The 21,326-nt window shown below is 37.5% G+C and overlaps 1 protein-coding gene across 1 annotated transcript in view; it reads right to left on the bottom strand.

Moving 5' to 3' along the window:
- Positions 1-1,150: 1,150 nt before the first annotated feature.
- ZNF488 (zinc finger protein 488) overlaps positions 1,151-21,326 on the bottom strand; it is a 37,632-nt gene continuing 17,456 nt past the window's right edge. The window contains exons 3-4 of the mRNA XM_031956299.1: positions 14,699-14,926; positions 1,151-3,935 (exon numbers count right to left, since the gene is read on the bottom strand). Coding sequence (XP_031812159.1) covers positions 2,770-3,837 — 1,068 coding nt within the window. The 5' untranslated portion in view covers positions 3,838-3,935; positions 14,699-14,926 and the 3' untranslated portion in view covers positions 1,151-2,769. The remainder of the gene's footprint in view (positions 3,936-14,698; positions 14,927-21,326) is intronic.

Here is a 21,326-nt window from a genome sequence, read left to right on the forward strand (position 1 = left end):
TCACTTATTAGAACCTGGGGGAAACAAAGATTTAAATTTATGGTTGAAAGGAGTAGATGCCATCTAGAATTCTAGCATAAATAATTAATGATAATGATGATCTGTTCTTTACAGAGTGCTCTTAGATTTGCAAATTGCTTTATGTTTCCTCATTTGATTCTCACAACAGTCCTGTGAGATATATGCTATTAGTTTATAGATTTAACAGATTTGGTAATACATCAAGCTATTAACCATTTACTTAATAACCTAGCAGAGTCCTAAAGAAATGAGACATAACTTAGGTGACTTCAGATGGACCGAAGAAAGATGGGGTAATAAAAAAGATAAGAAAGATGGGATCTTTGACAGCTGTGAACATGTTGGTTCAGTGTAGGAACAACCTAAGGATAGCACTTGGGCACTGAGACCTTTTTTGTCTAGATTTAAGAAAGTGATGGAGAAAATATTAACAATGTATATTAGAGTAGTAAGTGTGTCATTTATACATTTTTAAAAGAGCTGGTGGTTCAACATTTATCAGCATATAAATGTCAGGTTGCATTGGTCAAAATGATAAACCACCAAAGTAAATGACAACTTTTTAAAAAATAATTAAAGGAAACAATTGAAAAAATTGCCCTACCACCTCTTGGCCAATACACAAATCATTGAAGTTTAAAGATTTGCCATCTGTGTTCTGAAATTTATTTGTGTCAAAGTAGCAGACTTGGTAATATTGTAGAAAATTAATTAGTAGAGCCCTCAGGAAGTCTGACAGCTTCTAAAATATTTCTCCTAGAAATAGACTTAGCCTTAGAGAGAACAATTTGTCCACAGGCTCATATGTTATCTGCTTTAATGATAACTAAACAACTTATGCTGTACTGAAACCAGTGTCCCTCAAGTAATAAACACCAACACCATTTTAGAGCAAGTTTCTTGCAAAAGGATGTTTCTTATCATTCCCTTTCATGATGTAGCTCCCAGGACATGGCACTCTTGTGCTTTTGCACAGATGGTCCTCCATTTCTGGAGAACATTCCTCACCTCTGCATGAGGCTGGTCCTGATCCCCGCAGTTGCCAAGTCTCTTTTATGAAATTACTTTGTACTATCTTGTATATATTTTGTATTTATTATCTGAGTACATATTGAGTAGGTTTCTTTTTCTGTTGAAAAAGGAATATAAGGAAAATATAAGGAATATAAACTCCTTGAAGGAAGGGACTCATATTTGGCTTTGTATTTCCTGTGCCTAGAATAGTGCCTAAGTATATCCCTTATTTTTTTCCTGGATATTGCCTAGTTCATAAGATAGTGAGCACTTTCTCTTTCCAGGTTTCTTTCATCTTCCCTTTTCCTTTCTGGTTGATCACTTATAATTATGTATCCTTGCTTTGCATTTAAGTAAGAACTTAATAAACAGTTGTTGAAATGCATTCAACATTAAAAATGGTTCTTTCTCTTTAAAGGAAGAAAAACATGTCAAATAACATCTAAAAGAATCCCCAAGTTTACCTTTGTTGCATACAACTGCTGCCTAGAGACGTGCCACCTGTCATAAGCTCAACATTATGGGAGATGCACACACCTGAATGGCAGCAAGTTCTGAAGGATTTTCAAATGTGACAGGAAATAAGCAGGCATTTAAGCACCAGAGCACAGTTCACTGAGCACATAGTGAATAAAAGTCCCACTCTGGCAAAGAACAACAGGGGTATATAAGGTACTGACATGGTTGGAACCACTTCCCCTATTTCTTCTGGATACTGACTAGCCCATAAGATGAGAGGACCTTTTCTAGCTGAGTTTCTTGCTGTTATTTATTTTGCTTACAAGCCATTCCCTTTCCATTTCTGGGTAATCCTTTACAGTTGTGCATCTTTGCAAATATAAAGCCATCTAGCTAGTATGTGTTCACATTCACCCAGAGAGCTTTTGGTTTTCATAGAGAACAGTGTCCTGAGATAGAGATTGTGGATTCCCCTGAACATATACCCCCAGCTAAGAAAAATAGGGTGCTGTGAATAGAAAGGAAGCATGGTAATTCCAACAAGGGGCTTTTGTGAGTGTGGAACAACTTTTTGGGTAGAGTGAAATATAGCTTTCTGTGATTGTTAAGAATGAAAATTGTCTCCCTGTACCATTGGGAAAAGATATCCATGGAAAAGAATTTCCAACTAGTCTCTTAAGAGAGTTCTTTTTCTTTATATTGCTACCAATCACACTCTTTTCCATCCTGCATAAATTTATTCTTTAAGTTTTTTGCACATAACGTTTTTTTTGGAAGGGAAAGAGTTGGTGCTATTTTTCTGCCTTCTGTATGTCTGACTTAATGTAGTGACTTAAAAGGAAGTAGAAATGGAAGTGACATTTCCTAAATGATTGGTTCAAACAAGTCACACCCTTGAAAATGTTCCAAGGTCTGTATTATGCCAACAAACAGGTCTGAAAAGTACAATGATTGAGAATTAATAATAATCTTAGCTTCATTTCACTATTTTCATTCCTTAAAAATATATATTTACAAGGACTTGTACATAAGGGTTGGACAAGATGATCACTAAGCTCCCTTTAAATTCAACAGCACTGTGACTCTCATTTAGTTGTCTTTTTAAAACTAAGACCAATTTTGCAAATATTCTCTCTCTGACCAAGGAAACATTTGTAAGTTATTGCAAATAGTCATTTTCCTAAAGAAAGGAATTCAAAGACCATTCTTTCCTTCAGCAACAGAGCCATCCAAGTAGCACATGGAGTGTGACTGATTCAGTCCCCGGCTGCATCTCTAATTGTGAGAAGTCATGTGCCGGGATAGATGGTGGCGCTCTCGGAAATACTCGTGGCAAATCGGACAGGTCAGCTTCTCTTCCCTCCTCCTCTTGGCTTGCACCTCAGAAGAGGAGTATTCTTTTTTGTGGTGTGATCGCATGTGGAAAACCAAGTCGGATGTCATGCGGAAGGAGAGGTTACATTTCGCACACCAGTTCTGGGTAGCCATGCCCAGCGATGTGAATGTGGGCGGCAGGAGCATCAAAGATGGGGAAGATGGGGCAGAGGAGGGGGACGACGAAGAAATGTGTAACTGAGCTACTGGCTTTGGCCACAATTCTGAGGCATATGGGAAAGTGTTGCACTGGGGGGCCCATTCCTGTAACATTTGCAAGTTGCACAAATCGCTGATGGAAAACTTGGAATTCAAAAGATTTCCACAACACATAGCATCCATGGTGTTAATGAACCCTGACAGATCCCCCAGGGTTTCTGCCGAGTTGCTGACTGGGAGCTGGGAGCTCACTGCTGTTCTCTGGGCCAGATACTTGACTGGTTTGCTGAAAGCGCTCCCCAGCTCACCCAAGGTTCGGGCTGGCCACACAAAGGAGAACGCGCTACCTGTCCCGCTCAGGACACAATCCATAGGCTGCTGTCCTTTGCTGCGTTGGTCTGCGTCAGGCCTGTGGTCCCCTTCTCTGGCTCTCTCGCTCTGAAGTTTGTCTTTTAGTCTCTTGACCTCAGTAAAAGCACTGGGCTTCTGCTCCCAGGGGGCCTTCTTGGATGACTGCTTCACTGGATTGAGCTTCCATATGGCAGCTGACAACACATGCTCAGTCCCTCCATCCTCCCTGCTGCAGGAAACAGAGGGAAGTCCCTTCATCAAATGGTTTGTTTTCTCCAGTAACACAATTTTCTGGACCTGGCTGTGCTCAGCTTCATTGGTTTGATTTCTCTTTTCAGGCAAAGGGCTGGGAGTATCTTTCTGGGCCATTTTAACCTCCAGGTCTCTAGCTAGGTTGTGGTAGTTGGTAGATTGGTCCAGATTCCCGGTATGGGGAGCTTTGGGATCTGGGGAGCTCATTACCAAGGGGGCTTTCCGTGGGGAACACAGGAAGCAAATGTATCAGAGATAGGAGTGCTCACACTGAAAGTTTTGGCTGCATTCTGGGCATCTATAGTCTGAATAGAGAAGAAACATAATATTATTTCATAAAGAATTCTTTTGCAAAAAATGAGTCATTTAGTATAATCTTTAGTATACTCTACTTCCCCCATAGACTCAGTTTACACAAAGGCCAGTTTTCCAGTGTTTCTCTTTATATATAAACCTCAATTTACTGCAAAGAAATTTAACTAAATGAGATAATTGGAATATTAGCCCTTGACATTTAGCTTTTTGAACCTTTTCAGAGGTTTTCATATTTCACTATTGTGGAAAGATTGAAATTGTGATACCCACATATATCACCTTCATGTTTGATGAGCAAATTACTTTAGATCTTTAGGCCTTAGATTTCCCTTTAAAAAAAAAACACAGGCGATAAGACATGGGAACCTTGCAAAGAAAGATAGAATAATATAAAATAATAGCAAAGAAGCAATTTAAACAACCTATGGGGAGGAAGGGAGGTTGAAAAGACAAGACTCATGAAGTATAGGCAGGTCTCAATATGAAAACTTGCACCATTTCCTATGAATGATTTATTTGTAGCTTACAACCTTACACAGTTGTCTGGAGCATTAAGAGGCTGCCCACAATCACTCAGCCATTATGTAAGAGAAAGGATTTGAATCTAACTCTCAATTTCCTATTCTTCTCATCATTAGCAAAAAAAAAAAAAAAAAAAAAAAAAAAAAAAAAAAAAAAAAAAAAAAAAAAAAAAAAGCAATTACTACCCCTAAGTAAAGGTAATTATACTATTATACGTGATTTCTTAAAATGGAAATTTATCTATGTATTTTGAATCCTTGCTGATGTTCTGCTGGGCATATGGCAATGTTTTGTTCTGTTTTATTTTCCTTTTCTGTCTTTTTCTATTTTGTATTTAGCTTTAAATTTTAAAAAGATGTGAAAAAAGGTGATTACAATCATTCAACTAACCAAACCCCTTAATACATATCCTTCCACCACCTCAAATTTCACTTTATGGAGAAAAAAAAAGAAATATAAGAATATTAGATATTAGGGATTTTATTAAAATAATTTCTAGAAGATATTGAGGGGAGGGAGTATCATTATACATACATGCATCTCACTTGTCTTTGTCGATATCTAGTTATATACCATAATCAGAGACTTTTATCAAAATCAATTTAGAAACATTAAATTTATATTCATCAAGTTGTATTTCCTAAGGTAGAAAAGTAAAACAATACCATTTAGAAAGATGGGTAAGAAAGAGCACAGGTTATGAGCCCAAATGATTTTTCTTTTATCTTTAGTTAAATATAAAATAAAACAGCCAGGCCATCCCATTACTTAAGTTTTCTAATAAAAAGTTGACAATGTTAAGCAAGCCAAAGTAAGTGACATTGGACTTGATGTTAAATATGAATATCTAGAAAGAAATATTCTCTGCCATCCAGACTGTTATAATTTAAGGCTCTTTCCTGGGCTTTCTCTCTCCTTCCTTTCTACACTCTCCCTACCACCCATGGGTCTAATTATCATTTCTATGCAGAGATCTTCCCTCTCTATTAACATAGATCCAGCCCTAATCTTTCTCCCCAGCTCCAATCCTATGTCTCCAAATATCTATCTCAAAGGTTCTTAAACTGTGAGCCACAATCCTATATGGGGACATGTAACTAAATGTGGGAGTCACAAGAAATTTGACAACAATAAAAGGTATCAGATATTTTGCCAAGATTTAATTCTTTATGTAAAAATAAACAAGCACATTATTTCATTAGTATGCAAATTTGCTTTTATCTTTAATAAATAGTAAATTATTTTATTTTAAATTTCTTAGAATTTTTAGAATTATTTTAAAATAAATTTCCTTATGATTTATTATTAGTAAATGTTTGATTTTTATACCCATTTGATATATACCCAGGATTGTATAAAAATTTCTTGGGTGAAGAGAGGTATTGAATAGAAAAAGATTTAAGAAGTCCTGATCTATTGGACATTTCCAACTAGAATACATGCAGGCATCACAAAGTCAACATGCTCAAAATTGAATTCATTTTTTTTCCCATCAAACCCATAGTTCTTATGACATCTCTAAGTTTGGCAAGGCTCTACCATCCTTCCAAGTTTCCCTGTATGCAACCTCAATAATTCTCCATAATAAAGTGAATTTTTGCACATATATAACCTATAATATATGTCTTGGGGAGGAGAAAGGTAACGGAGAGAGGGAGAAAAAAATGAGAGCACAAAAGTCCTAGAAAAGTGAATGTAGAAAATTATTTTTACATATATTTGTAAAAATAAAATAGTATTTTCAAAAAGAAAAGAAAGATTCATTCCATCTTCCACCTTTGTTGTGTCTGGAGGCTGAAGCCTCCTTGGAAGTCGGGGAGATTCAGAAGCCAGAGAAGTCAGGCGGGAGCTCAAGCTCTCAGAACCAAGGAGAGAGATAGGCCTCTAAGAAAGCTAACCAGGCCCAGGAAAGGAGACAAGACTTTGAAGGAGACAATAAAGGATTTGGACTTTAACTCCTGGCTGCACTTGTGGTGATTAGTGAACTGAAAGGATGGCTGCTCCCAGAGAACCCCAAGAAAACACCAACAAGAGAAGATTACATTTTAGAGAGAATATTACAGGATATAAATCCATGTTCTATGACTCCAAGTCCTATATACATTCCATGTTAGAAGCAGCCAAGTGCTAGAGCAGATAGAGTCTAGACCTTGAAACAGGAAGATATGACATAACATCTACCACAGATATCTAGTAGTAGTGTGACTCTTGCAAAGTCATTTAAACTCTATTTGACTCAGTTTCTTCATCTGCAAAATGGCAGTGATAATAGAGTTGTTGTGAGATGAAATGAGATATTTGGAAAGTATATACACATATATATATACATATAATACCATTTAAGTTTTAGGCATTATTGTTGTTGATGGTATAGTTTTATATTGTATATAAAATTTATAAAGCATTTTAAGATATCATATGATCATATCATATAAGTGCTAGCCATTATTGTTGTTGATGGTATTGTTATCTTGTCTATAAAATTTATAAAATGCTTAAAGCATTTAAAATGTATTTTCTTACAACAACTTTGTATTGGTGTTGCTATTATATCCCCCTTTTATAGCCAAGAGACAGAAGCTAAGAGAGATTAAATGATTTGCTAAAGGTCATACAACTAATAAATATCTGAGGCAGAATTCGAACTCAAACGTCTTGGCTCTGAGTCTAGTGTTCCATCTACTGCATTACCTACCTTCCAGTTCCAGAGTCAATTTCTACGTGAATCCTATCCCGACTCTCCCAAATGCTAGTATCTTTTTTTCCAATGTCACCTTAAATTATTTCGTTTATATGTGCACACACACCCATATATAATATATATGTACACACATGTATATATTTCATATCTCACTAAATGTAAACTTTTTGAGGGCAATTGTTTTTGTTTTGATTTTGTGTCCCTAGTAACCAGCACAAATCCTATAGCCATATAGAATGCTTAATAAAAGCTATCTGATTCGGATCTCCAGGACAATTTAGCATGTAGAAGACAAGAGTATAGCAATGTCACACAGCTACTTCAATACTGAGCAGAAAACAGTTAAGTTATAACTCAATATTTCTGTATTTCTGATTTGCTCTATCTAATATATTGACATAGAGATAACGTAGCATCAGTATAAACATTCTCTGAGATTAAGATACTAGGCTGAGGGAGCCCTTCAGCACAAGACAGGAATAAATTAATCTAGACTGAGCAGAGTTTTGGCGAAGGTAAATGAGTTTTTAAAACTATGTGAATAATGAGATTACCAAAGTAGCTAAAAACAAGATAATTTAAAAAAAAATAAAACCACAGATTCTTCCAGGGGAAAAAAAGATGTTCAAAAATAATTAGGGACAGGTAAATTAGAAGGCAGTTTAATAGCATAAATAGAGGGGGGGAATCTAGGATATAGGAGAAGAATTTGAAACAAATCTATAACAAATGAATTGACAACCAGACTATGGTATTTGGGTTATATAATAACTATAGAAGAAATAAAGATCCCAGATTGTTTTAAATTCATTGAAGCAGAATCTTCTGTCAACATTGTGCCTAATCCATGGAACAGGAAGCTAAAACAACAAACAGGAGGTGTATTTGAATGATATATCTGTCAAAAGTATTTTGATGATCAGGATACAGACAAATGCATTTGGGGAGTAGGGAACAGAAGGAGAAACCACAGGACATCTACACCCAGGAAAGACAGGAAGAAGACAACTGTCACATCTCCTCTACTCAGAGTAGGAGGGCTTCACTGGGGAGCTAGTTTTTGAGGAGCCATTTGAAAGATGGAAAAGAATTGACTTAGTAGGAGCAAGTAGGTACATTTCACGAACTAAAGATCTGGAAGTTGGATTATAAGAATAAGATGAAGTTCTGAGTAAGTGAATCTTCTATATAGGAGATGGGGAAAGTGAGGTAGTTCCTAGGTTCCCAAAGTTGGGAAACTTGGAGATCAAGTTGAAAGTCTTAAGACTGATTTGAAAGGTAAAAGGTACAGGGCACAGACACTATAGGGAGGGAGGAGATAAGTAAAAACAATAGGCAAGGGAAATGACTGGCAAAGTACAGTGCCAAAGTTGGGAGTCTAATTAATGGGAACATTATAATAAGCTAAAAGAGAAACAAAGTCTAATTAAGATGACAATCATAATAAAAAAGACAAAGAAGGAAATATTGGTATTATCTCAGTCGTTTATACAGAGCTTTAAGGTTTGCAAAGTATTTTATATTAAATCAATATTACTTCATTTTATCCTCACAACAACCCTGGGGATCAGTACAATTCAGAATCAGATTAACATATGGGAAAACTGAGGCAGAGATAATTTTTTTTTAAGTGACTTACTCAGAGTCACACAATTAATGTTTGAGGCTGAATTTGAACTTGAATCTTCCTGCCTCCACACTTAGCACTCTGGGCACTCTGCGATCTCAAAGAAAGAAGCCATAATATTTAGCAACTGATTGACTCTATGAAAATTTTTTATTATTATTCAGATTAAATCTTGATATTTCTTGCTTGAGATGGTACCATTGTCATCAAAGATGAAAAAATGTAAGGGGAAGGAAGGAAGGAAAGAAGGGAGGGAGGGAGGGAGAGAGGAAGGAGGAAGGGAGGAAGGGAAGAAAGAAGGAAAGGGAGGAAGGGAGGGAGGGAGGAAGGGAGGAAAGGAGGGAGGGAAGGAAGGAAGGAAGGGAGGGAGGGAAGGAGGGAGAGAGGAAGGAGGAAAGGAGGAAGAGAAGAAGGAAGGAAGGAAGGGAGGGAGGGAGGAAGGGAGGAAAGAAGGAAGGAAGGGAGGGAGGAAAAAAGGAATGAAGGAAGGAAGGAAGGAAGGAAGGAAGGAAGGAAGGAAGGAAGGAAGGAAGGAAAGAAAGAAGGAAGGGAGGAAGGAAGGAAGGAAAAGGGAGGAAGGAAGGAAGGAAGGAAGGGAGGAAGGGAGGAAGGAAGGAAGGAAGAAAGAAAGAAAGGAAGGAAGGAAGAACGAAGAGAGGGAGGGAGGGAGGGAAAGAAGATAGGAGGGAGGGAGGAAAGAACCCTGCCAATCATTTTCTTTGCCTATTATTTTTCCATATCACCAACTCTCTCCCTATTGTGGTTCTACTCAATATATTGTGTATCACTCTCAAGGAAGGAAAGGCTACTAAAAACAAAATACAATCCCTGCCCCCAGAGCTTATAATCTAATGGGACATACAATACACACAAGGAAGCTGAAAAATAGGTAAAAGAAAGAGTAGCAAAGAGAAACAAAATACATGATTTTGACATTCAGAAAGCCAGGAATATAGCAGGCAGGTGAATGGAGACAGAATATGGGCCTTTCCACAAATAGAGGCTCCAGGAGGATCTCACCAATGAGACAGGATGGCCTTGCAGAGGGGGTAAACCCAAGAAATGGTTGGGAGGGAAAATTTGAAGTCTATTTGGATTGATTTGGTGATGGAATTTCTAATCTAAGGTATCTTGTCAACAAAACATTGCATGGAATTCTGTGATTCAATCTCTGACCACTTTATGGAAAGCATCATACTATGGAAACTACTTCACATCCTCCACCCTGTGAAACCGTACCAGAGACAACTCATCTACAATCTGGGTTTGGGAGATGGAACTAAAACTGGTATTATGATGGGACAGGGGCAGGAGTGGTGGGAAGTAACAGGTTTCGGAATATAGTACTTACTGAATTAGGGCACAGTCAGCCTTAGAAGTACCAAAACTCTGAGAAAGAAAGTCTGTTTGGACTTAATAGAACTATGATAACAAGGATAGTAATAGTAACAACAACAATCAATAAATTTCATGGTTTACAAATTGCTTTCCTCTCAACTCCAAGATGGAATGCAAGTAATATTACTATTAAAAAGTACAGTAATAAAACACAAATCTTCTACTCCAATTTTTCCTGAAAGTGTTTCCTAGCAAGTGCCATTAGTGAGACATTTCTCATTCATCATCAGTGTCCCTTACTTCCCAAGAGACCTGGCATCCAAGGAGCTGGGGACTGGTTTGGTTAAGGCAGCTGGAAAAAAAAAGGAAGGGAGAAGACAGAAAGGTTTGGGAGTGAAGAGGACAGCAGTAATTAATGTGGGTATGACCAGGTTCACAAGCTAAAATTCCATTCAAGCAGGATGAAGTACAGTCTTCTGTGTTCTGTATCTTGGAGGAGGAAGAAGAGGAAGAGGAAGTCAAATCTTCATTCCTACTCTGCCAAGCCAAAGTGCAATCAGAGGAACCAGTGCTAAAAGCCTGCTCATAATCTGAGGTATACAAAGCTATCAGTGCCCTCCAAAACTTTCTGCCAATTGAAGAAGCCACTTCCATGCACAAATGCCTACTTTTTCCTCCCATTGCACACAGGATGAATTAGAAAAGGGTCCAATTGTTCCAGGTTCATGCTTAGTGTGGAATAGAACTTTGACCCCATTCAGGAATTGTTGATGCTACAGTTTAGGCAGTTTATGCTACCTGCGCCTGCTACTGTCATCTTTTTCCTAATCAAATTAAAATGTCTTGCATCATGTTATGATATAATATTTAAGTAATCTGTTAACAACAGTTCTAAGAGGAAGGAATTTCCTGCAGATTATTAATTGAATCACTGTCAAGTAACTTAATCCAGATCCTGGGTGACAATTTAGGAGTAACAAGAAAGGAATTTTGTCCATAAACTCCTAGAATTTGTTATATATGTGCAAGAAAACTGAGCCTAACATAGCAAGATCATTAAGCTAGTCTCAGAGTCACCACTGGAACTCAAATATATATTCTGTTTCACTAAATTACTCTTCTATGAAGAGATGATGAAGCTTAGTGAGAAACTACAGCCAAAGTTTGATAGTAGAAAGGTGAATATAGAATGAATGGAACAACTGACCCTTTCCCATGGCTATCATGACATGGGAAGAAAACTAAGAACAGAAAATTCAAAAGTAAAGTGAAATGGGGTAGTTTCCTAATGTAGAACTATTCTTGGTAAGGAATTAGTTATCATATGTTTATGTGATTAAATGTATGTAGTGTCCCTTTGGACTAAGGTCTAACTTAAAGGGTTGCCAACCCCAAGTTAAAGTACTCTGTGAGTCCATCCTTCTAAAATCATAGCTCCTGAATCTACAATTAACCTGTTAACTTTTTGATAAAACCATATAATTAACTTAAAGCAAAGGCATTTACTGATGACAACCCCTCTAGATGGTAATTGAATGATCCCAGAAACAAATAAGAGGAAGAATGGGCTGGATGGCATTTAGGAAATAACATAGCCCTTTCAACAACTCTGACCTTCTACGGACAAGAAAATCTTTCCTTTTAACATTAATATTCTCCAGGGCATGCCATACTGCTTCAAATCATAAAACATAGAATCAAAGTGTTGGGTTCCCCAAAGAACAAAGGAAAGATACTATATAAATAGGCATAAATAAGCAGTTACAAATAATGAATTGTACACATGAAGTAGTATAAAAGAATACCTCAAAAACACATGATCAAAAAAGGGAGTATAAAGGTCATGTAAATGAGGTTTCCCTCTTTTACTTTTTCTTGGACCATGCTTTTTTAAACTTTCCTTGTATCCCCAGTGGCTAGAAATGGTAAGTACTTAACAAATGTAAATAATATTTCCTTCTTTGACTTTTTCTAGGACCATGCTTTTTAAACTTTCTTTGTATCCCCAGTGTCTAGAAATGGTAAGTACTTAACAAAACAAACAAAACAAAAGTACTTAACAAAAAAAAAAAAACTTAACAAAAGTACTTAACAAAGTGAAAGGCAATTGATTAGATTGCTATTTTTTCTCCATTCTAGCTAGCTCTCAATCCACCTCACCTCACCCCACATCTGTCTCTGTTCTTTGGCTCTTGCTGCTGCTGTTAACAACCAGAGTCCCTTTTTGTTCTCTCATTCAGTTCCTATTAAATGACCTTGTTTATTGGCCAAATATAATAATAAAAGTCGGGCATCAAACAGGATCACAGCCTGGAAAGTGAACTTCTACTCAATAAGTCATATTGTAGTATGGTTTGTGCTATTTGACTGTGTTTTTAGAGAATAAATAAAAAATAATCTAAACTATAAAGGTGTCCAGAAGAGAAGGGACAGAGAGAAGTATCCCTAGAAGTGCTATTTAAACAAAGAATCATGACACAGTTTCAGACTCTCATCCCTAACACCCAGAGATCTTCCACTCCCTGAATTCCTCAGAAGAGCAGCCAGGTCATCTTTGGTCAAGCTTCAGGCCTGCCTCTCTGACAACTCCTAGCAATCTGAGAAGTTGTTTTCTGTTATTCGGGAGATTCTCTTAACCTCAACTTTCTGGCGTGGTTTGTTTGATGGTAGAAAAACACAGATCTCACTGAAGCTCTCCAACTTCCTTCCAGGTCTCACATTTCCTCACATCCTTAATTTTCTCCTGCCCCAAAACTTGCATCAGCACTGACTTTTCCCAACCCAGAATCAATTCAGTTTCTTTTTAACAGGCTTTGCGAAGTGCTGTGCTGTCTCTGGTTACCACAGGACACTCTGTGGGAAGCAATCACACATCTGACGTCAGTCATCAGCCTTGTCTGTCCCTTCAGTTCCAGATCTGCCAAAGGCAGCTCCTCATTCATAGAGAATTTAATTTTTAAAATTATTTTACAATAATTCAATTTATATATATATATAATATAAATATAATAATTTAAAATATTTTTAATTATTTAAGCTAGTTTTATATTTTAAAAGGACATATATATGGGGAGGAGTGAGAGAGACAGATAGAAGGAGGAGGGAGGAAAGAAGGAAGGGACAAAGGGAGAGCCTGAGACTTTCCCAAATAGTTATGTCTTAGTTCTTAACTGATCCATTGGAAACACTTTGAAAAGCCTTGATTCCCTGATTTAAGGGACTAAGTCCCAGACATGGAACCAAAGGACCAGGAGAAACTCAATACTATTGCACACTCTAGAATTGAAACCCTGAATTAAAAAGGAGATAAGACAAGATTAAAATGTCTTAAAAGAGTCCAAGTTTCTTAGTGGTGGGATAGAAATTGTAGATGTGCTTGTTAAAATACAATCAGGAATCTTTGGGAATTCAATGAAAACAGGGTTTGCTCAATGCATTCCATGGCTATGTAAAGGTATTTGGCTTAATGACCTCTACAGGAAGCAATGGGTAAAATGATGGTAATGGGTAAAATTGGGTACAAATTGGTTACAAAACGGGTAAAAATGACTATTGTCTGGACCATAAACCCAATATAGTTGGATAGTTAATCCACTGGATCACATCACTATATAATTTGGCACAAGTAGCGCAGTCGGCCTGGATTGCATTTGGGAATTTAGCAAAAGTACGTCTTTTCAGCCTTGTGGATGCCAATATTGCAACATCACAATTCTGAAAAATCCAAGCTGTGGCTTACATGGGGATAAAGGAAGAGGCACTATTCATTCAAACAGAAGACAGCATATGTCCAGGGCTGAATTATTCAACTGATGGGAACAGAGATAGGACCTGGAAGTGGGATATCATCATTCCACAGAACTTCTGATGGAGGAAACTCCCCAGGCAAAGATAGGTCAGTCCCATCGCTGCACATAGTAGTCTTAGAGACCTGCCTCTGGTAATGACTTTCCTTGGGTCACATGGACAATATGTGCCAGAGGGAGCACCTGAATCCGATCCACCACAGCTGCTCTCTGTCAGTCACACCTTCTCTCTAGCCACTTGCTGCTATTGATTTAGTGATTTCCTATCCAGTCTGACTTTTTGAGGGGTTTCTTGGCAAAGATATTAGGATGTTTTACATTTCTTTTTCCAGCTCATTTTACAGATGAAGAAACTGAGGCAGAGTTCAGTGGCTCTCCCAGGGTCCCACAGCTGTTGTCTAAATCATATTTGAACTCATGGCTTCCCAAGTCCAAGCCCAGCACACTATCCATTGCACCACGTATGTCCCTCTACCCACTTTATCATATAATATATGTGTATATACATGGGTATATATTCATATACACCTACATAATTATATATGTGTTTATATATACATATCAGAATTCCATTTGCACAGACATCATCATTGCACAAATGATTCCTATGATACTTTTTAATTCTAAGATTCTACAATTCTATGGTTTGAATTTTATAAATTTATTTTCTCATTTAGAGGAATTTAGTTTTGAGGAATCACTTTTCTATCACCCTTATTGTTCTTTATGAGAAAAGATTTTTTTTGTACAAGCTCTTACCTTTATGGAAAGCTCTGGCTTTAATTTCCTGGAAACCTAGGAAGCACGAAAGCTCTTCATCATACCAGACAAAGGGCTCTTCATTCTTACTGATCTTCCTCATGGGGTGGAAATACAGCTGGCTCTTTTCCAACTTAGCTTCCAGGTTCTGCTCCTTGCTACTTCAAGCTGCCTGAACAAGCCTCATCCATATCAATCCGGGGGACTGATAATGGAGTTAACATCCACCTAGTGGACATAAATACACAAGAAAATCTTTTGAAGACACTCAGGAAACACTGCAACCTTTCCCAAATCAGCATAATACAACACAAATTGATCTTCCTTAAATACAGTTCTATTTGGAGATAAGTAGATGATACAGTGAACAGAGTGGAATTCTAATACTTCAGACATGTTCTAACTGACTGAGGAAGTCATTTACCTTTGCCTCGGTTTCCTCAAATATAAAATGGGGTAATTTGTTGATGATACTTAGCACAATTTTTAGCACATAATTTGTGTTTAATAAATGCTTATTCCCTTCCTTCTTCTCATGTTACTCCCTATTCATTAAATTTCAATGGCTCCCTCTTATCCCCACTATCAAATATAAAATCATCTATTTGGCATCCAAAGCCTTTTTTTTTTTATAACCATGACCCTTTTTAACTTCCTAGGCTTCTTACACCTTACTCATTTTCACATGCTCTGAGGGAAGAGTACATTGCACAAAACTCACTATATCCCATCAATGGACATTTTTCACTGGCCTCCATCTCCCGTTCCTTGAACTTCCTCCTTCCTCATGTCTATCTTTTAACTTTCCCAGATTGATTTAAGTTCCAGCTAAAACCCCACCTTCTACAAAAAGCCATTCCCAAGTGTTATTAACTCTGGAGTCTTCCTCCTGTTGATTATATCTGTTATCCTGCACGTGCTCTGTTTGATTGTAATTGTTTACTGTTGTCTCTCTCCTATTAGATTAAAATCTAAGTGAAAGCAGAGACTATTCACCTTTCTTTGAATACTCAATGCTTAGTAAAATGTCCAGCATATAGTAGATGCTTAATAAGTGCTTATTGATTGGCAACACAATACTACACTTCCAAGCATTCAACTCTACAGCAGAGTGCAATTCCTTTGGGCTAGTCACATTGTTCAAATGTCAAATGTACTCTTGCCAAAAAGATTATTTTATGAGGAATTCACGCATGGCAAATGCTCCATGTGGTAGTCAGAAAAAGTAATACGAGGACACTCTTAAGGTCTTTCTTAAGAATTTTAAAACTGATTACATGGCATGGGAGACACTGCCATGGGACCACCCTGCTTGGAGAGCTCTCCAGAGACAAATCTGGACTCTATGAGCAAAGCAGAACTGAAGTAATTCAGAAGAAATGCAACATATGCAATTAGAGAATCCATCCTAATGTTCTTTGGGACTATTTGTGCCCAATCTGTGGCAGAGCATTCCGAGCTCATATTGTTCTGTCAGTCAGTCAGACACACTGAAACTTGACTCAAATAAAATAATGTTATTTTGATCCTCTTCAAGAATGAATAACAACAACCAGCACAGCACAAAATAGCATAACAATATGATTTTCACAAAGTAAAGTTGCTTTGTTCTGTTGTTGTTGTCGTTGTTGCAAGAGTGTTCATATAGTTAGAAACCAGAAGAACTGGACTGTGAGTCAACCAAAGATTATATACTTAGAGATGAAAACAAAAGACTTGTCTAACCCTGGAGTCCTGGTCTGAAGCTGGAGCCCCTATTGCCGTTGAATCCTTCTCTATGCCTTCTAATCCAGATGCCTTTTCTCATCACCTTCCCCACCCCACATCCCGCTATTAGACACCAGACACCTAAAGCCATGGCTTAGCTTTTGGCACCCCAGATTGTCCCATATTTTGAGACTATATCTCAAGCAAGTTGTTCATTTTCCCCTTTTCCTCAAGTACAAAATGCTTTTCTCTGTGTGTTTATATGTGCCGGTAAAGTTTTAATTTTCTGCTCTGAATCTCAAGCAATGTGGCCAATTAGATCATGTGGTTAGAGTATTTCTGTTAATGAGACTCACATCTTAGATTAAATCCCTGGATGTCAGTTAACTGAGCTCTGTAGGTCTGTTCCATGACTACAAACTTCCCTTTTAAGCCCTGTTGGCTATTAGTCACAAAAACTCCATGAGGCAATGTGTATGGACTAATGTAAATCCATTCCTGAGACTGTAAAAAACAACTCCAAAGTCAAACCCTACTAATGAGAGATGGAGCAGTAGGATCCTCTCCCTAAGAGAGAGACAGTGTAGTACAGTGAATAGGCCCTGAACTTGGAATCAAGAAAACCTGATTCACATCCTTCCTCAGACCTTTACTATCTGTGTTGACTCTGAGTGTGTCATTAAAATCCCTTGAGCTTCAATCAGTAAAATAAAAGGTTTAAACTAGACTCCAATGTATTTTAGAGCAATAAGTTATTGATTCTATGAAAAGTACACATACCTACCATACCCCAAAAGGCAGCAGCAAATAATGGCTGGAGAATCAGGAAAACATAAGTTTGAGATCCATTTCTGACACATAATGACTATGGGACCCTGGGCAAGTCAACAAAAGCTCAGTTCTTCAGGAAACCTTTAAGACTCTAAGTTTCAGAGCACATGATGTTTAAGACTATAAGTTTACTGTTCTAAAGAATAATAGGAGTTCCCTCATAAAATTCCTTTCAGCAATGAAATAATAGCCAATTTTTAATAAATATCCTTGATTAAGAACAGTGCTGGGTAGCTCAGAGGGTAGAGCACCAACCTGAAGTCAGAAGGACCTGAGTCTAAATCTAGTCTCAGACACTTAACATTTCCTAGCTGTGTGATGCAGGGCAAGTCACTTAACCCCAACTGCCTCAGCAAATAAATAAATAAGAATAAATAAATGTCCTTGATGCTATGGATCAGAAATAGCCGTTGGCGTAAGGAAAAGCAAGCTAACATTGATGCAAGCCTTGTTCACAAACCTAGAGGAGAATATTCAAATGGAATTCCCAACCCAATTAATTAATCTGATCTTTTTCTGTCCCTACCTGTTCATAAGTATCAAATGAAGAGGACATTATGGACATGACACAATAAAATTTCATTAACATTTTTTATTAAATAATATAGTTCTGTGCCATCAAACTAAGAATTTTGCAGTGTTTGGAGATTTTGATTGAGTGTTCTAAATGGATTTCCTCCTCACCCCCTTCAACAGGGGGTGAACCTTTGATATTGATTGGATAATAAATGGTTAATAAATGGAACATCATGTGGCATCATGGAAATCTCCAGTAGAATGTAAACTTCTTGAGGGTAGAAACTATTTTTTTAATTGAATTAGACCAGTACGTTTTAAATGCCTATTATGTACTAGGCATAATGATGGACATTATGGATACACACACAAACATAAAACCTTTAAAAAAACTAATATACTTCTAGAGAGGAAGAGAAGAGATGGGAAGTTAAGAAGTAGGAAGATTTTCTCAAATCTCCCATAAAATCCTTCCTCCTAAAAGAAGCCTCTCCTAAGCTTAGTTGATCTTGGTGTCTGCCCTCTGAGATTATCTGTTCATAGTAGTTTATATTTTGTCTCCCCATTAAACTGTGAGTCTTTTGAGATAAGACTGGATTTTATATTTATTTGTATCCCTTCACTTAGTACATAATAGAGAAGCTTAATAAATAATCTTTGACTAGACTTGTATTCCCAACACTTAATAAAGTGCCCTGAACATGATAAGGACTTCAAAAATGCTTGTGGAATTGAATGGGGAAAGAACTGGATCTAAGCCCAGCTCTGCCACTCAATGGCTGAATTAACTTAAACAAGTCACTTCTCTCTGGATCTATACATCCTCCTTTTTAAAATAAAGGGGCTAGATTAAGTTGATCTTGAATGTCAATTCCAGAACTCTGAATGATTCCACAATATATAAGTTCCAAAAATTGTATTATTACAACTGGCGCATGGGCTGATCACGTCTGCCACATCACAAAGTCCTGACTGCACCTTCTCTCTTACACCTCCTTTCTTGGAAATAACTAATGGCCTGAGGCTGAAAATAGAAAATGAACACTTAGACTTCTTTCAGAGAAAAAGCATAGAATATACTCCCACGGACTGGAGGGTAACTCTATATGTGCTAACCCTAGGCACTGACTGGACAATTTCCTTTTAATAAATAGGTAAGGGGCAGCTAGGTGGTGCAGGGAATAGTGCACTGGCCCTGGAATCAGGAGAACCTGAGTTTGAATCTAGCCTCAGACATCTCCTAGTTGTATGACCCTGGACAAATCAGTTAACACCAATGGGAGGAAGAGGAGGGGAGAGAAGAAGGGAGAGAGAGGGAAGAAGAGAGGGAGGGAATGGGGAAGGAAAGAGGAAGAGAGAGGGAGGAGAGAGAGAGGGAGACCTTGAATAACAACAACAATAAATAGCATTTCTATGGTGATTTAAGGTTTCAAAACAGTTCATATAAGTTCTCTCATTAGAGCTTCACAACAAACTTCTTGAGACTTGTACTTTAGAAGTGAGGGAACTGAACCTGAGAGAGCCGAAGCATCCTGCTGAGGTAGGAGGGTGTCTGAACTAGGATTTCATCTCAGTTCTATTTGACTCCAAGACTAGCCAGCATTCTATGCTATCTTTCATTTAGATACTGCACAGAAATTGATTTGATTCTCCTTCTTCCACTGAGAATCTTGGAATCAAAAATTCCTAGGAGTAATTTCTCTCCTGTATAATTGGTAGTTCATAAATATTTAGTTCAACATAACATTCAGTTGTTGAACACAACACACAAAAAGTTGTCAAGCACAAAAGTTGATTTTCCACTACTTACAAAGTACTTTTTTCTGTGTGGATATTTGTTGAAAATTATAGCTACCTCATCACTGGAGGGCTTCAAGCAGAGATTAAACATCCATTTGTCACATTTGCTATGAAGGGGATTTGTACAGAAGAGCCAATTTGGAATGGGCAGTTTCTGAGATCCTCCCTGGGTGTCTATGATCATGGAGCCTTTTCTTGAGGATTGATAATCACCATTATTCAACATTCTATTATGGTCCTGTGTTCTAATAGTGTGATGCCCTCAAGAGGCAGCTGAGAAGAGTATGTTTACTAGTCTTTGTTCTAAATCACTTTCAGGCTACTCAGCCTTCATAACTCATAGAAAGCTAGAAATAGACCTAGGAAGGACTTTAAGGGACAAAAGACCATAAGACCACAGATCTGAGGACAATCTAGTCCAACTCTCTCATTTTACAAGTAAAGACGTGTTATTGTGCAGTCGTTTCACTTGTGTGACTCTTCGTGACTGCATTTGGAGTTTTCTTGGCAAAGATAGTGCATTTGCCATTTTTCCTAGATGAGGAAACTAGGCAAATAAACTAAGTAATTTGCGCATGGTCACAAAGCAATCAAGCATCTAAGATCAGATTTGAACTGAGAAAGATAAGTCTTTCTAACCCCAGGCTTGCTACTTTATCCACTGTACCTAAAAAGATAAAATTACTTGTCCAAGCTCATATATGTGACAGAGCTGAGACTCAAACCCTGGACCTCTAATTCCAAAAGCAAGGCCTTTTTTAACTCACCACATAGTCTAATCCAATGGATAAAGACTCATGGACTTTAGTATGTGGATCTGGTGGCATTTGCTTCAACCACACAGTTATTTCTTTTTCTTTATTCTAGGTTCCCTATATGTCCAGAAAAGCCAAAAGTGCTGCATAAGTCACTTCTAGATAAATGTTAATATAGTTACATTATAGTCTTCTAAGAAATTACCTTACACACCACAATATCTATAAGACTCCTCAATTCCATCCATGTAGATTTATTTAGCCTTACCAAAATGTGATCATTCTTCACTTCTGCTGAAAAAAAAAGAAAGAAGAAAAGAGAAGGGAAAAGTAGAAAAAGAAGAGAAAAGGGGAAAGAAAGGAAGGGAAGAGGGAAGGGAAGAAGGAAAGGAAGGAAAGAGGGAAGGGAAAGAAAAAAGAGGGAAAGGAAAGACAGAGAAGGGAAAGGGAAGGGAAGAGGGAAAGGAAGGGAAGGGATAGCAAGTCATATTTGCACCCTCAGACACATGGTCCAGGATTTCACAGCTCTTCAGGAGGTCTCTTGCTCCTTTACTTTATTATATTTTGTCCTTGCTGTGACTTTTAAATGCTATCCCCAAAACACATCAATTTTGTTTTTTCTCTTTGTTCAAATGACCCTCAAAAGGGCAAACACCAAAAAGGCTAATTGAATTAAGGGGTTTGTAGGAATTTCATGGAAAAATGTCCTTTTTGCAGTTAAATTTTAATTTGCTTCTTTTGCTGATTAAAATTGTTGCTTGAAAATATCTCCCTCTCGAGGTTTTTTAAATCCTAGATTTCCTAATGCTAGAAAAGAACTGTGTGATCATTTTTTGTCCCTTGTTTTTATATGTGAGGAAAGAAATCATGCTTATCAGGGAAAATAACTTGCCTCTGGTCACACAGCTAGGAACAGAACTAAGGCATCTCCAGGTCTGAAGAAATAGGATCTCCCTCAGCAAAAAATAAAAATTTTTAAAAAGTACCTTTGGTGAAGGAAAACTATCTGTAAAGTAGAG

This window comes from Sarcophilus harrisii, chromosome 2 (genome assembly GCF_902635505.1).
Source record: "Sarcophilus harrisii chromosome 2, mSarHar1.11, whole genome shotgun sequence".
Taxonomy (NCBI): domain Eukaryota; kingdom Metazoa; phylum Chordata; class Mammalia; order Dasyuromorphia; family Dasyuridae; genus Sarcophilus; species Sarcophilus harrisii.